Below are 14,700 nucleotides of genomic sequence, written 5' to 3' on the forward strand. Positions count from 1 at the left end.
GCCAACTAGCCAAGACAGAGGAGAGTCTTCCCGCTGCTTTCAGGACAGGGCCTGAGAAAAAAAAAAAGCTGGTCTGAGGAGCTCTCTGGTGGTGATACTGCAGCTTTGCAGGAAAAGAGAGAGAAAGAGAAGGAGATAGCGGGACGAGTCTGAAAAGTAGGAGGGACGGGGAGAAAACGGAGGGAAAAAAGAGAGAGAGGGAGTTAGTCGAAGCTCACTGCACTCCACAGTCACGTCCCGGCTGTCTGGTTGCCCGCAGCAACCAGACATGATGTCATAGGCAGTTGAACTTGGACTTGAAGGGGGGTTAGAGAGAGGGGGTCACTTTCCACTGCCAAGGATTACTCTGGGAGAACCAGAGCGAGAGAGAGAGAGGAGGAAGAGAAGCCAGGAGGAGGAGTTATCTACAAACGCCGAGGGATCATGGGTAGGAAGGAGGGAGGCAGAGTTTGTTGAGGATAGATGGAGGTTGAGGAGGGTTAAAACTCTCTCTTGGCTTGCTAGAATGGGGGAACAACACAGAGTTAGCTGTTATAGGTGGGGTGATTCGCAGTTCTTCCGGGCCAAGGCCTGAGGAATGTCAGCGGCAGCCAGAACAGCCGAGCCTGTGCCAAAGCCTCCACTCTGCCCTCTTATCAAACCCAGAAACTGGATCCCCGGAGTAGCTGCCCTCAATAGCTTTACAGTGTAGCCTGAGACCACTCGGGCCTACAGAGCAGAGACGTATTAGGAGGATCGCTTTACCTGTAAACTGGCAGCACATGACAGAGCGGTTATGCTCTTGTGTTTGCTCTCTGGAAAGCTATTCAGGCTGGAACAAAAACCGCCGCTCTTATGCTGTTTACATCTCCAAAATTACACCGTAGTTCTGACTTAAAAAACACCAGAGTCAGCGCTTTTTAAACACAGCAAGTAGTGAAGTTGAGGTAGTGACTTTTTCACACTCCACGGGACAGCAAAGCTCACCAAGTGCTGTGAGTGAGTGATAAAAGGAGGAGGTGGCCACCTAGTGGATGAAGGATTAACTTCACAAGGGGTTCCCAACACCCAGGAAACAAAGTGACGGATACTTTTAAAACCTTATTACTAGGCCTTTGGTCTATAGATACACTATATACAAAGTATTCAGTCATTTGCAAGAAAACAGAAAAAGGATTTGTGGAACAATTTTTTGCAGCAGTAACGTTTTTGTTTGTTGTCTGATAAATAACTACGGGACCGCTCAGAGATATCTTGTGATCCTTTGTGGGGGTCCTGACCTATAGGTTGGGAACTGCTGATTTACCCACTGTGTGAGATGCTGTTCTGTGTTCATACTTTATATTTTTTATTCTCTGTTATGTACCCCCTGTCTTTACATCCCTGTATTCATACTAATCCTGTGTGCCTGTTGGTAGCTCATTTTGTTTTTCCTCCAATGTTTGAGATTTCTTGCACTCACTACAAAGTGCTCCTGAGACTGACGAGAATCAAGATTTCTTTCAAATACTCTGTTTAAATCTGCTGATTTTGTTCTAAAAAAACGACACTTTCTTCTTCTTTTTCCACAGTCCTGGTTCCTCTGACAAGGCCTCTCTGAATCAAGAGCTTAAAAATGTGTGATGGAAATTGGAAAATGTAAAAAAAACAAACACACCAACGTTGATTAAGAACAGACTGCTGACACTAAAAGATCTTTCTCTCTCGCCAACACTATTCAAAGTTGTACTACAGAACCCCCCCCTGCCCCCCCCCCCCCCCCCCACGAAACCCAAACCACCCCAAGAGGACTCCCAATCCAACAAGATTCTAACAGGAACGTCGGTCCCCCTTTACGCAGGAGGCTTCAATGAGACTGAGTGGACAGATTCAGAATGCAAGGAGGAGGAAGAGGAAGATGAGGAACTGTCTCACACACCACGAAATGTCAGAATGGAAACACAATATGGAAAACTGACAAATGACCAATTACACATTTGTTCTTTTTTTTAATGATATATTTTTTTTCATTTTGTCTCCACAATGAAACTCCATGCATTGGCTTAGAGATCCAAAAAAAAAAAAAAAAAAGTAGTGGTAAGACGGTGAAGGCGGATGTGCAAGTTGAAATATAGTCACCCAAATAGCACACCTCCATATCTGTGTGTTAATCCGCTCACCTCTCCTCCTGGTGCATATTCCCACCTGATCCCCCACCCCATCTCCACACCACGGTCCAGACGGTAACCACAGCCCCGTACCTGTGTGTCGCCACGCTCTGCCGCTTCACTCACTCAGCCCTGAGCCTTTTTTTTTTTTTTCTTTTCTTTTTCATTTCTGATTGGCCAATCCTGGTGACACCATCAGATGGTGGTCACCCATATGCACTAAGTGGCTGGTCTTTGTTTACCTGTCAAAGAATCAGGGCGTCCTGCTGTGGGAGAAGTGATAGCCATGAGGCGAGTGTAAGCGAGTGAACACACGACAGACAGTCATAACACTAACTCCACATGTGCTCTTTCGTCCCCTCACCTATGCACTATTAATTTTGAATAAGGGATGAACAGTGTTGCACACCGATGGTCAGATGAGCGATCAGAGAAGTGAGTGGAGGCTGGCTGCCACTGCAGGGATGGGGCTGTGCTAACAGTAGAGTCTGGGTCTTAAAACACACACCCCACACACACACACACACACACACACACACACACACACACACACACACACACACACACACACACACACACAGACACACATGCTTGCTTGCAGCCTGTACATACAGACTTTATCTTTCAGAATAGTCTGTAATACAACCAGCACATAATATCATCCTGTTATTAACAATAGACGCGGGGTTTAATTTACAGTAATGCACACGCAGCATCCGCTTCAAATATTAGCTTTTCAGTTTGTTTGTAGGTGTTTTCTTGACATTTCTTCTTTTTTTGTGCTGGATTTGGTTTTGGTTTAGTGTCACTTGGATTGTTTTAACCTTCTCTTGCATGTCATAACACTTTTTGCTTCAGTTTTTTTTTCAGTTGTCTGTCAAGTATCAGGCTTAAAACAGAGTTCACCCAAAGAGTAACAGCAGTTTCTCAAATCTCTCACTTATGGACAGCACAGTAACAACAGCTCATCACATGCCACCCTTGCATTGCTTTACCTTGTGTCCCTTAGTCCCATCACAGGAAAACCCCAGAGGACGACAAACACACACATACACGCGCACAAACGCACATTAGAAATGCACACTTATACCACCTGACATTCAATGATAAAGGGAAGCCTTTATATTTGGTTCTCCAAAATGCCTTTGTTAATGGTTTTTCATTCACTTAAGATTTTTTTTTTTTTTTTAATTTGAGATTTTTTTTTTCTATGTAAATGTTCACATTTGAAATTGAGATTGTTTTTTTCTTTTCATCATGACACAATCCAACAAAAGCCGACCTCACAAAATAACTGGACTGCCTAGCTGTTGGTTCTGTTTTGCAGGGATAGTAAACAGGTCTGAGGCCCTGTTCTCAGCCTCTCTAGTAACATTAGCTCTATGTACTAAAACCATATATCAAGTTTATAACAATATATGAAAGTGCCTCTGTATTCCCTTCATGCAATTAGTAATAAATGACTTCAGGTTCTCTTCCCACATATAAGCTAAAGCTACAGCAAATGGTAGCGTTGGTGCATGTGGAAACCATTGGCCTAGGACAGATCTTTATAGAGGACTGCAAACCTTTTTTTTGTAAAGACAGAGAGAGAGAGATCTTATACATATATATTTATGATATATGCTCCTTTTTAACTTTTACTACATGAGCTGGTTGGCAGTCTAGTTATTTTCTGAACTCTCACCTCCCTTTTCACCCCCTCCACAACCCGTTTCAGTAACATCCCCTTACTGTTCCCAGTGAGGATCAAAAACGACACACACCATCGCCGTCTGCAGCACCGCATTTAAAATACCTAGATAAACATGATGTCAAAAAAATCGACAGTAGGTTTGAAGAAAAAAGTGTTTGTTTTTTGATGGAAAGTATTATTATTGAAAATATGTGTCGATTGAGCCACGTGCAATGCATTGGGTAGATCATTGTGTTTGTCTGTTAGAGATTTTTAAGAAAGCTACGAGAAAAGAGAAAAAAAATGTATTTGTTTCAAGTCTGTAAGCTCCAGGACTCTAAACCAGAGAGCCATGAAAAATCCTAGTCTTTGTAAGTTGGGGGTATTTGTTTTTATTTCCTTTGTCTCTTTTTTAATGTTTTATGTGTAATCAGTTGTTTATAAAAATGTGGGAGGGCTGAAGGATAAAAAAAAAAATCTACACAACTTGAGGGAAAAAAGATTCTCTTCTCATCAGATGAAAAGTGGTGCTTTTACACTCTAAAGTACATTCATACTATTGTAAATGAATGGTAATGAACAAAATTAACAGACCATTAAGGAAACAGCATTATTCCTCTCTCTATTTGTATTCTTCTTCTATTTGTATTGAGTGGGGGGAGAGGTTCTTATCCTTAAGGTTGTGACACAAAAGGCATTTCGGTTCAACCTTTAGAAGAAAAAAAAGAAAAAAAAAAAAGAACAAACCTATAAGTTAACCCATGCACTGCCTGAAACTCACCAGCAGAAAACCCTCCCAGTTGAACTCATTTGTGTCATAAGTTCCCCCCCGGTTCTGCAAGAGATGCTTCACATGCAGAACTCTTTTCTTCACATCATCACCCTGATTTGTTTCCCAATCAGAATTCAGACGGTTGTGTTGAGACCCACACGCAATGGAAAGAGTATCAGGTTTACACCTTGTGTCTCCTGCCCGTACAACAGAAAAAAGGGGGAATATTTGCTAAAAAAAAAAAGAAAATTGAACAGAAATCTGAAGTCTGAACCATAGATATGAAACAGGCAGCAAGGTGAGCCTCTCCCCTGTTCCACCCCCTCCTCTGTAAATGACTCTTATAGTGCTTGTGCTGTAGTGTATAGTTTCCCAGCAGTTAAAGGTTGTCCCTTAAAAGTGCCTTTTGTTCACAGACTCCATTTTGTAAACCAGATCGCCCCCCCTTTTTTTCCGAAACGGCTCGAGGCAGCAGGTTGTCCCCGAGTGCCGCATGGAGGCACACAAAAAAAAAAAAAAGCAGTCGTCACTTCAGCGCTGGGGGACAACTCTTTTTTCCTCTGCCTTCGAAATGAAACCTTTCCATTGTACCTCCCCTTTATCCTCTCTTCCTTTTCAAAGCTCTATATATATATACATACATATATATATAGTACAAAAGGAAACTGGTGTGAATTAGTTCTTTACTTTTTATCGATAAATGATGATGAAAAAAAAAAACATTTTGAAAAGGCAAAAAAACTTGTTCTCGTTCAGCTCTTGCTTTTTTCTTCCCCTCTGTCTCCACTGTCAGTTTTCTCTTAGACACTGGAGTAGTCTGTAACTGTGTGTCCGTCACTCTCTGTCTATCTCTCTCTCTCTCTCTCTCTCTCTCTCTCTCCTGCCCTCTCCGCTGTTGGGAGGGCGATAAAAAAAATTGCCGAAAAAACTTTTTGTCTGAGCAGAATGCAGTTAGCTCACATGTTATTCTTGTCTGTATGCTTCACATTGTATTACCATACCCATCTTCTTCAGCTTTTTCCATTCAACAGCTAATGTAAGTGAACAAATTACGCTGACGGGCTTTTGGGGGTGTCTTTTGGGTGGGTTTGGAAGGGACGACAGGGGTTTGAAAGAGGTTTACTGAGAAGATTAAACGGGGTCCTGAGGGCTGGATGGACTGCTTTGAGATGTTGGAAAGGTGCTGCTTTGACTAGCATAAGAGTTTGCTCTTTTGTTTCAGCTATTTATTTTTGGCTTTGTTTTATTCCCCCCTTTTGTTTCTTTTTAATTAGGATTTCTTTTTGCTATCAGGGTAAGCTGTCGTCGAGTCGCTCTTTGAGGGCACCTTAGACTGTACATGAAAGCTTCAAGCACCTTATAACCGGACTTGTCCTGCACGAGGCTGGAAGAGGGGTTTTTTGCATTTCCAGGACATATCCCACAATCTTTTAAAGTGAAGTATTATTGTTCATGGTGGGTTTCACACAGTGAAAACCCTCAGCAGTATTAGCCATTTACAACACACCAACCAGATAGATTAAAGCCAGCATGAACCTGATCTCTCGCACACGTGAGGATTCAGGAGAGTCCCTCCATGTTACTCCTCTGGCCACCTCATGCTGGACCGCTCCGCGTTCTTGTTCTGTTGTTTATTTTGTTCTTTATCTTCTTAAACGTGTATGGTTATCGATGTAATAGGCAGCACCCTAGGCCCCCTGACTCCCAGCTCTTGTACGCCCTCAGTGCAGCACCACTTCTTTGTCAGAACACCCCCAGAGCTCTAGGTGAAATGCATGTGTTAATTACAGTTTCTTTTCCATAAGAAGAAAAACACAGTTTGAGAAGAGCAGCACCTGATTGAATAAAAAGGATGTTCTTGACTGTACCATCTCGCTGTGCCTTGTCTTTCTTTTTATGAGCGGGTGACTATGTGAAGAAAACAAGTCCTGTAAGAATCACAGTGTAGCAGAAGTTTTTTTTTAATTTTTTTTTTTTAAAGCAGCAAATGTCAATAGATTCAGTATGAACCTGAGTTGAATCCGTAGCTGGAGGAGGATGTTGCTTTTGTTCCCTTCACTTTTACTCTCGTGCCATCATCAGGTACATCTAAATTTGCTCAATTCTTCAGCGTATGACCAAAAACACTTGATCTTTACGACTAACATTACATCCCTAGCATCCTCAACTTTACGTCATGATCATTTACAAACATGTGCATGCTAACATGCTGAGCTAAGGTTGTGTACAAGATGAACATTTGCAACTTTCCTACACATGCATCAAATCATTTTTATATCAGGCATATTTTAGCCTGCCTCGGTTTTGTCCTACAGGTCTGCTAGCATTCTGCAGACTCTTTCCTCCATGCTACATAAAAGGTATTCTAAAACACAAAGTATTGTAAAGTTCATAAAGCCGTAAAGGGGAAAAATCACAACAGTTTCAAGCAGATTGGTGTTCATTTAGTGGAATAATTTGTAAAGTAGCGGGGTAAAAAAAAAAACAAGCAATGCGTTTTACATTTAATTGAAGGCAAATTGAAATAAGAAAGATTGCAATCTGAAGTGAAAATGATTTTTCAATTGTGTTATTTCAACCAAAATATGTCCTCTGCCTGCTGTGTTTGTATTTTAAATACATCCCTGCTAGTTTGTAACATGCTGTCTGTTAAAGACGTCTGTACTCCAGAGTTAGAATTAAACTAGTGTTTCTGTTGAAGAAATTACTAAGACTTGACTCCACACAATAAGACTCAGTTGACTCAGATGGCTTACGTTGATGAAAGTTTATACATCAGATGAATACTCATGAGGAGACATGATTCAACATCACACTTCTGTTCTCGTGTCTTGCTCAATCACATCTGCCGAACTCTTCGAAAGGCATCGCATATATCCCAAAAGACATCATCATTATCAGGGTCACATTGACCCACCTAGACTAATCTGTGACGTCTATAACACTGGAGCAGACAATAAGTCTACCAAACATCCTTGCAGATATCAGGAAGAACAGTTGACACTCTCTAAGCTGTCCTTGGTGTTCTAATAAGAGCTGAACTCTGTCAGGTCTGACTGACATTAGAGAACAGTGAATAAACATAATGACATCTGTACATTATAATCTAAATAACTACAGAAATTCCACCACAGTTTCCACAAGTATAAAAGCGTTTCTTGGGGTGATGTTGATCATAAGTTTAACCCTCGATTGTCTAGCAGTTCACTCAAAAGACTGAATTAAGTCAACCTTTGGGTGTGAGTAAAAAAGAGCACGAGGACAAAGTCTCATACACTTTAATGTCTGTGTCCTGGCATAGCATGACATCATACCCTGACTGAACAACGATAGCAGTGATACAGCACTTCACAGCAACCGTAACCATGGGCAACCTTAAAGGCAAAGTGAATCATACAACTTCAACTTTCAACTTTATTTGTCCCTGAAGGGCGATTGATTTTGCAGCAAGGCATCACTGGACAGAAAAAAAAGACAAAATACATTTAAAAAGCCAACAGGGTAAAATGTAGGAGGCACTGAACGTAGCAGCATTCGATAAACAACGGGGATCTTAGCAGCTTCCATTAGAATAAAGTGCTGAGTCAACATGAAATATTAAACAGGCCATATCAAACAGTTACTCTTGCATATGTATGCAAGTAAAAAAATATAAATGAAGTCAGCCATAAACCAAATAATAAATACCATCTCATCTCAATACATCTCATCTTACACAGATTATCTAACCTCTTATGTGTCATCAATCAAATGTATCTTTTAAGTAGTAAATTCTGTCAAGAAAATACACTCAAAGTGCTTTAACACAGTCTTTATGATTTATAATTATTTAGATTCAAGGGGATATCTAAACAAGGGTATTTATTAGTCTATATGTTTAAGTAGTTTTTATGGCTTAGACACCAAAATAACTGTGTTTGGTTAAGAGTGTCTCAAAGGAAGAGTTCAAGCTGAAAAGGCTCTTTATCATCAAAAAACAGCAAACAAGCAGGATACCTGAATATACTCTGATGTGCTCACATGGCTACATAATGAGCTAAGTGCTTTAGGGCGATGGATCCACTCCAGCTTGGTCCGTCTGAACGGCCGCTACATCGTCCGGCTCTGTTGTCTGAAGAAATAAAGAACATTAACTGTGGGCCTCAGGATTCATGCAGTAAGAAAAAAGTGAAAGGAAGCATCGTCTACCTGCTCAGGACTGTTATTCTCTTCACCATCAGACTCATTGTCTTCTTCTTCTCCCTGTGAAGATGTAGACTGGGGTCCACTTGGGGAAGGTGGTGGTGGTGTACCCTGCGAGTTTGGAGGTTTCACCGTAACATGCTTTGGGGACTCGCACACCAACATTACTCTAGGTTGTGGAGGAGACACTCACCTCATTTTGGTCCTCTAAGGAATTATTTGTCTCTTGGACTGAAAGGTTTACAGCAGGATCGAATGGCTTAGCAGTATGGCACAGTACGGGTCCAGAAGGCTGCTTTCCTCCAGGTGGAGGGAGCTCTGGGGCACTTGGGGTGGCGGTACTGTGGACACTTTTTTTAAAGAGTGATATTATGCCTTGTTCAACTACTCAGACATTTTCTAAATGGCCATATTGGAAAAGTCATAGGGGATGGTGGTGGTGGTGATTACACTGAAAGGTGTTCCGAATAGTTTCCCCTCTTCTTCAGTATAAATGAAGGGAGCAGAAAGACGCATGTAATGTAGAGCTGTTGGATTGGATTGCATTAGATAACACAGGGGGTCATAATGTCATGTCTGGTGGGTGTATAGGAAGCTTGAATGGTTTCAAAGATAATTCTAGCTTTTTATCAACATCATTTTTAGTAACATGTTCAGACTTCAGAGCTAAGATAATAAACACAACCAGGACTGCTGTGTTGCATCTAAGTATCAATACACTTTTCGATGTAAAATACAGCCTTTTTTTTTTAAACATTTAGGCTAAAAACCTCATTGTAGCACCAGATCCTTTTGACAGAAAATATGGCTGATACAACTATGACCAATGACCACATGAACACAATTGCATGAAAATAACAGAGGTACAGGTACCATACAGACTTAAACACAATTGTATCCTGACTGAAATGTAGCATGCTTGTCGTTTCCTCTTCCTTTTTCCATTTCTCGATCCTTAAAAAAAACATTTGAATAAATGAAAATAAAACTGCGCAGGACAGAGATGGAACAGTAGAGGATGAATGACTCCACTCCAAAGACTCTGCATCACGCCACAGTTGTATATATGGCCCCACCGCCACACAATGAGCCAACAATACTGCTATCAGGCAATCAGCACCAATAATTAAATATGTTGTTTCGCCTATAGAGACTACCGTTTTACATTCCCTAACAAAACACTGTATAGCTTCTTAAGTAAAAAAAAAAAAAAAAAAACCCTCTCATATTAAGTAGCCTACTATTCTTTAATCATATGAAAATCATTGTATTTTTAATAACGTAGTATCAGGCTGGATAAAGATTATTCGTGCTTTGATGAGTCATACACAGCCTACTATCCTGACTTTCTCCACAGACCGTCTTATGAAGCTGTGAGGTCCAAAGATAAGACCCAGGCCTTTAACCCGGTAACCAGAGACCGTAAAAATGACGTTGGGTTGAAAATGTGTTTCACTTGCACAGTTAAAGATATGAGACAATAGCACGAAATGATGTCAAGGGGACATTTATTTAATTTTCTTGTTCTAAAATGTAGTAGGCCTATCTGCCACAAAAATGTTGTTGAAAACTAAAGCCCAGTTGAGAAAGACAATGATGTTGGTTTATATTTGAGGCAGGATGGGGCTTATATACAGTCTATGAGCTTAACATTAAATTAAATTAAATGTATTTTAAATAATTAAGAATGAAAAAAAAAACACAGGGACCTATGATCCTCAAAGCCTTAAAAAACCTCTGATTTTTGTGTGTGTACACCCTTTTTCTTGTTGTTCTGTTTGATTTTGTTGGTGTTTCATTCTTTGTGCTTCTTCTGTGTAATTATTCATGAATGATAAGGAAAGCTTTGAATAAAAAAAAAAAAAAGAGTCTGGGCTTATTAAAACCCCGGTGCCGTGTCTGAAAAGATTAATTACGGGGAACAGTAAGAATTTATTATTTATTTTTTTACAAGCAGTATAATGCAATTAAATGTCAACAAACAAAATACTGTGGCATTTTAATGGATATTTTAGAATTCAGATTTTTTTTTATTAAAAAAAAAAAAACCAAAAAAACCGCTTTATTTTGAAGGAGCCTGTCATAAATGAGCGAGGTACAACATCCTGATGACGCATTTCCTGCTTAAATTTTTTGTAAACAGAAGAAGCCAACGTTCAAGCAGACACAAACAACCTGGTTGTGACCTGCAGCCGTGCAGCCCAGCAGTGGTCGTTTATTCGTCAAGCGAGAGACGACTCTGCTCCTTTAAAAATACGTTTTTTTAATGTGTTTTTTTTTTTTTTTTTAAAGATATTGTAAACTCTTGACGTCATGACTTCAAACTATCCGCTAACGTCGAGCGACCTCGTTCACACCTGTTAGCTTGTTAGCTTAACTTCAGCTGACAAAGTGTCCGGTCAACCTCTCTCATCGATGGGGAACTGCCTGTTTTCACAAGGGGCGGATGACCTGTCGCTGCTGAACGAGTCTGAGGGGGGCAGTCTACCCGGAGAGCCCCCTCCCCCTCCTCCTCCTCCCCCCCCGTACCAGGTGAGCTTCTGGGGCTCAGGTAAAATGCACCCCGGGGATTCAAGAGCTTTGCACTTTTGTTTTGTTTTTAAAAGCATTTATTTACTAAATTAACGTTTTGTTTTAATTAACGTTTTGTGAAAGAGGGGCATATATTATAAGATTAGTCTTCTTTCTGCTCCTTTTCATTCAAAATTTTAGATTTTATGTTTGTTTTTTCTTAACTGTATTGTTTCTTTGAATGAAATAAAATTGACAAATAACAAATAAATAAAAGTAAAACAAATAAAATAATTTACCACAGAGTCCTTCAATCAGTGAGTATTTTTGCCTGTAAGCACCCAAATGAAAAAAAAAAAAAAGTGATGTTATTTAGGATTGGAGTAATTTCCGTCAATTGTGTTGTTACCTTTTAAACATTGAATCTTTCTTAATTGCAACATTCAGTATTACAACTGTGTGGGAAAACTAACATTGGCACAAGAGCTATGGTAGACTTGTTAGTCACTTTGTGTGTGTACGTGCAGAAACATGGAATGAACTGTTATTATCCTGCAGACTTCAAATAATAATCCTCAATCAATCTTTATTTTCTTTGAATCCCATTCGTAAAAAACAACAACTTTATTTTTAAACACTATAACAAAAGAGCAGGTCTACACAGTTCTCTTTGTTATATGATTTACAGAGAACCAACATTAATCCACCATTAGCAAAGCTCTTAGCAACATTTCGCAAATACCAGCTGGAAGGATAAACCTCCTAAATAAACAGGCAGAAACGTTGAGCAGAACCAGACTCGTGTTAAACAGCCATCCGCTGCAGAAAGAACACAATTACTACCACCTAAACTGCAGTAATATCATCCATTACTACTTGTTTTACGGACATTATCCTATTTCATAACAAAACAAGTTCTAATCAAAACCAAAGTGAGCCTCGGAAATCAGGTATTAGTTAGTCTGCAATTGAAACATATCTATCGCCACCCCTAATCCTCTGCCTCCCGTTCCCTCCATCTTGTTTCAGGAGCGCACTCTGTCAGCTCCCGTGTACCATCCCAACCCAGGTGAGAGTCGTCTGGCTTGCCAGCTTACAGAGGAGGAACAGATTCGTATTGCTCAGCGGATCGGTCTTATCCAGCACCTCCCCAGAGGCATCTTCAACCCAGGCTCCGACCCATCCAACAAGAAAGTGAAAGAGTGAGTCTAAACTTACTTTTGTATTCTTTATTTCACATTTGTTCTCTTTGTTGGGAATACGCATGTTGTTTAGATGACTGACAAGGCTGTAGTCTTAGAATCCAGATTAACAGGGAGCAGTGGATCATGCCATTTTCAGTTAATGACGTACTCAATGAATAGAATAATTTAGGTTTCATTTGACCTAAAAGTTATCAGAAAACGCTCTAAACAAATACACAGCCCTTATCTGACTGCAACCAAGGGCTTTTTAGTAAATAAGTTTCCAGGAGGGATGTTCATGACAAGCCGACTATACGGCTAAACAACGTCACTATCACTAGCAGTCACCGTAAGTACTTGTTGGTTAAACATTATTCATGTTTTTCATGCTGGCCCACAATGCCAAACTGTGACACAGCAACCTGCCACTAGTCGGGGCTGTAGGCATAGACTGTCTGGAGGCCCAGTTAATGTGCCTTCTCCTCTGGCTCTGCTGCCAGAATGTGAACAAGCACAGTGAAGGTAGTACAGCACCCTGCAGGAGCTGTGCTGCAGCATCCTGATTAAAAGAAAGGGGAGATAAAGTTGCATGTGGGCTGTGTCGGATTAAACTGGCATGTATAGTGTTAACCACATTTAGCACAGGCATGTGGACATTAGCCTGTAAGGAGGACAGAAGGCTGTCAGTGCTGACACTACAAACGTTAACCATACAAACCAATTTGACATGGTTCATCTGCTGGCTTAATTTTAATTAAAGCGTGCTCAATTTTGACCTTTTTTCTGAGTATTTTCTTACATTCAGACTAGTCGGTAAGTCTGAGTTTAAATTTCTGTTTCAAGAAGTTTTTCAAGTGGGAACATCCATACTTTCCAGTTCCTAAGACATAAAGCATTTTGGAATAAATGAACCGTGTTCCCAATAAGAAAAAGGACAACAGTAAGTGATAATTTTTTAATGGGTTTGTGTTTCTCTCTGCTCAAGGTGTGTGATCTGCATGATGGATTTTGAGTACAGTGATCCCATTCGATTCTTGCCCTGCCTTCACATTTACCACGTGGACTGCATCGATCCCTGGCTGATGCGCTCTTTCACCTGCCCTTCCTGCATGGAGCCAGTGGATGCTGCCCTGCTGTCCTCGTATGAAACCAACTAGCCTCCTGCCTACAAGTAAAACTGCCCTCACTGTTCAAACTGGTAGCCAAAGTGTGTGGTGTTACGCCGATGTTTGGAGGGTCTCTAGGAGGCAGTAAGATGTTGAAATCAGTTTCCTTTATGGTGCGTTGGTTAGGTCTGATTTGCACCGCTTTCTGCTTTGTAAACTCTTAGCCTTTTACGATAGGGTAACGTGCCAAATCAAGATCCATGAAGGATATGGAAAGCTATACACGTAGCAAAAATATTACTGCAAAGTAATATCACTTTTCTATGACAGAATGTCTGTTTTTTTAGGTTTTTTTTTTAATGGTAATCCGATGCTTGTCATCAATGAAATTTACTCTCCCAATTCAGACGTAATGTGCAATATGTTAATTCAATGGAGATAATGCAGGAAACGTGTTTTGGTCACACGGGCAACATTGTCAGAAAGTTGGTCAAATCATGAAAAAAGGTAACTCGTGAACACATGGCCTTAACTGTCTAAAGCAAGTGTGTCTTTACTGATATGCAATCCTAACAAAACCCAGAAAATACAACAAGTGATATTAATGAACCCGGTTTCTTTGAGCAAATAGTCCATGATGATCATTTGTCTACAGCATCGTGACATAGAGTGGTGTTTTTTTAATTTCATGGAGATATTTGAAGTTCAATCAATGTGATGAAGTGTGTTCCTTTGAAGCTGCTTTTATTGAGGTTTATTTATTTTATTTTTTTTGCCTTTCCACAAAATATGAATCCTCTGTTTGAGGTTGCGCTCTCTGTTTTTAAAACCAGTGTGTCCTTTTATTACTGTTTACCGTCAGTGACATTTTCAAAGACAAATTATGCTGTGCAATCCCTCCGTAAAGCACCTTGGGATAACTCTCCTCTGGCACTCTGTAGCTCGAGGGTTTTATAGATGAATGTGACTCATGATATTTGTATGTGTGTGTGATTTTTTTTTTCTTTTCTTTTTGATGGGAGGGGGTGGGGGTGGTCTTCTTGAGGAGATGGTAGAGGATTACGGCATGTTGAGATAACAGAGAGAATGAATCTGTCAGCTGTAACCCATGTTGAAGTTACCTCTCATGCTCCAGTCTGAAGCT

At 40.4% G+C, this 14,700-nt stretch overlaps 3 protein-coding genes across 13 annotated transcripts in view; 2 read left to right on the forward strand and 1 right to left on the reverse strand.

Moving 5' to 3' along the window:
• Window positions 1-6,440, forward strand: part of nfixa (nuclear factor I/Xa) — a 107,478-nt gene extending 101,038 nt beyond the window's left edge. For all 11 annotated transcript variants that reach the window (XM_061060590.1, XM_061060593.1, XM_061060592.1 and 8 more), the window contains one exon: window positions 1,551-6,440. In XM_061060590.1, the coding sequence (XP_060916573.1) occupies window positions 1,551-1,565 (15 nt within the window). In that variant the 3' untranslated portion in view covers window positions 1,566-6,440. The remainder of the gene's footprint in view (window positions 1-1,550) is intronic.
• The window catches only part of LOC132991770 (histidine-rich glycoprotein-like), a 393,411-nt gene that overhangs the window by 235,713 nt on the left and 142,998 nt on the right, over window positions 1-14,700 (reverse strand). The gene's annotated exons all lie outside the window — the stretch shown is intronic.
• rnf11a (ring finger protein 11a) lies at window positions 11,009-14,229 on the forward strand. The gene is made up of 3 exons (XM_061060343.1): window positions 11,009-11,287; window positions 12,296-12,468; window positions 13,436-14,229. The coding sequence occupies exons 1-3, from the start codon at window positions 11,171-11,173 to the stop codon at window positions 13,605-13,607; spliced, it is 462 nt and encodes a 153-aa protein (XP_060916326.1). The 5' UTR covers window positions 11,009-11,170; the 3' UTR covers window positions 13,608-14,229.

This window comes from Labrus mixtus, chromosome 2 (assembly GCF_963584025.1).
Source record: "Labrus mixtus chromosome 2, fLabMix1.1, whole genome shotgun sequence".
In the NCBI taxonomy this organism is placed as follows: domain Eukaryota; kingdom Metazoa; phylum Chordata; class Actinopteri; order Labriformes; family Labridae; genus Labrus; species Labrus mixtus.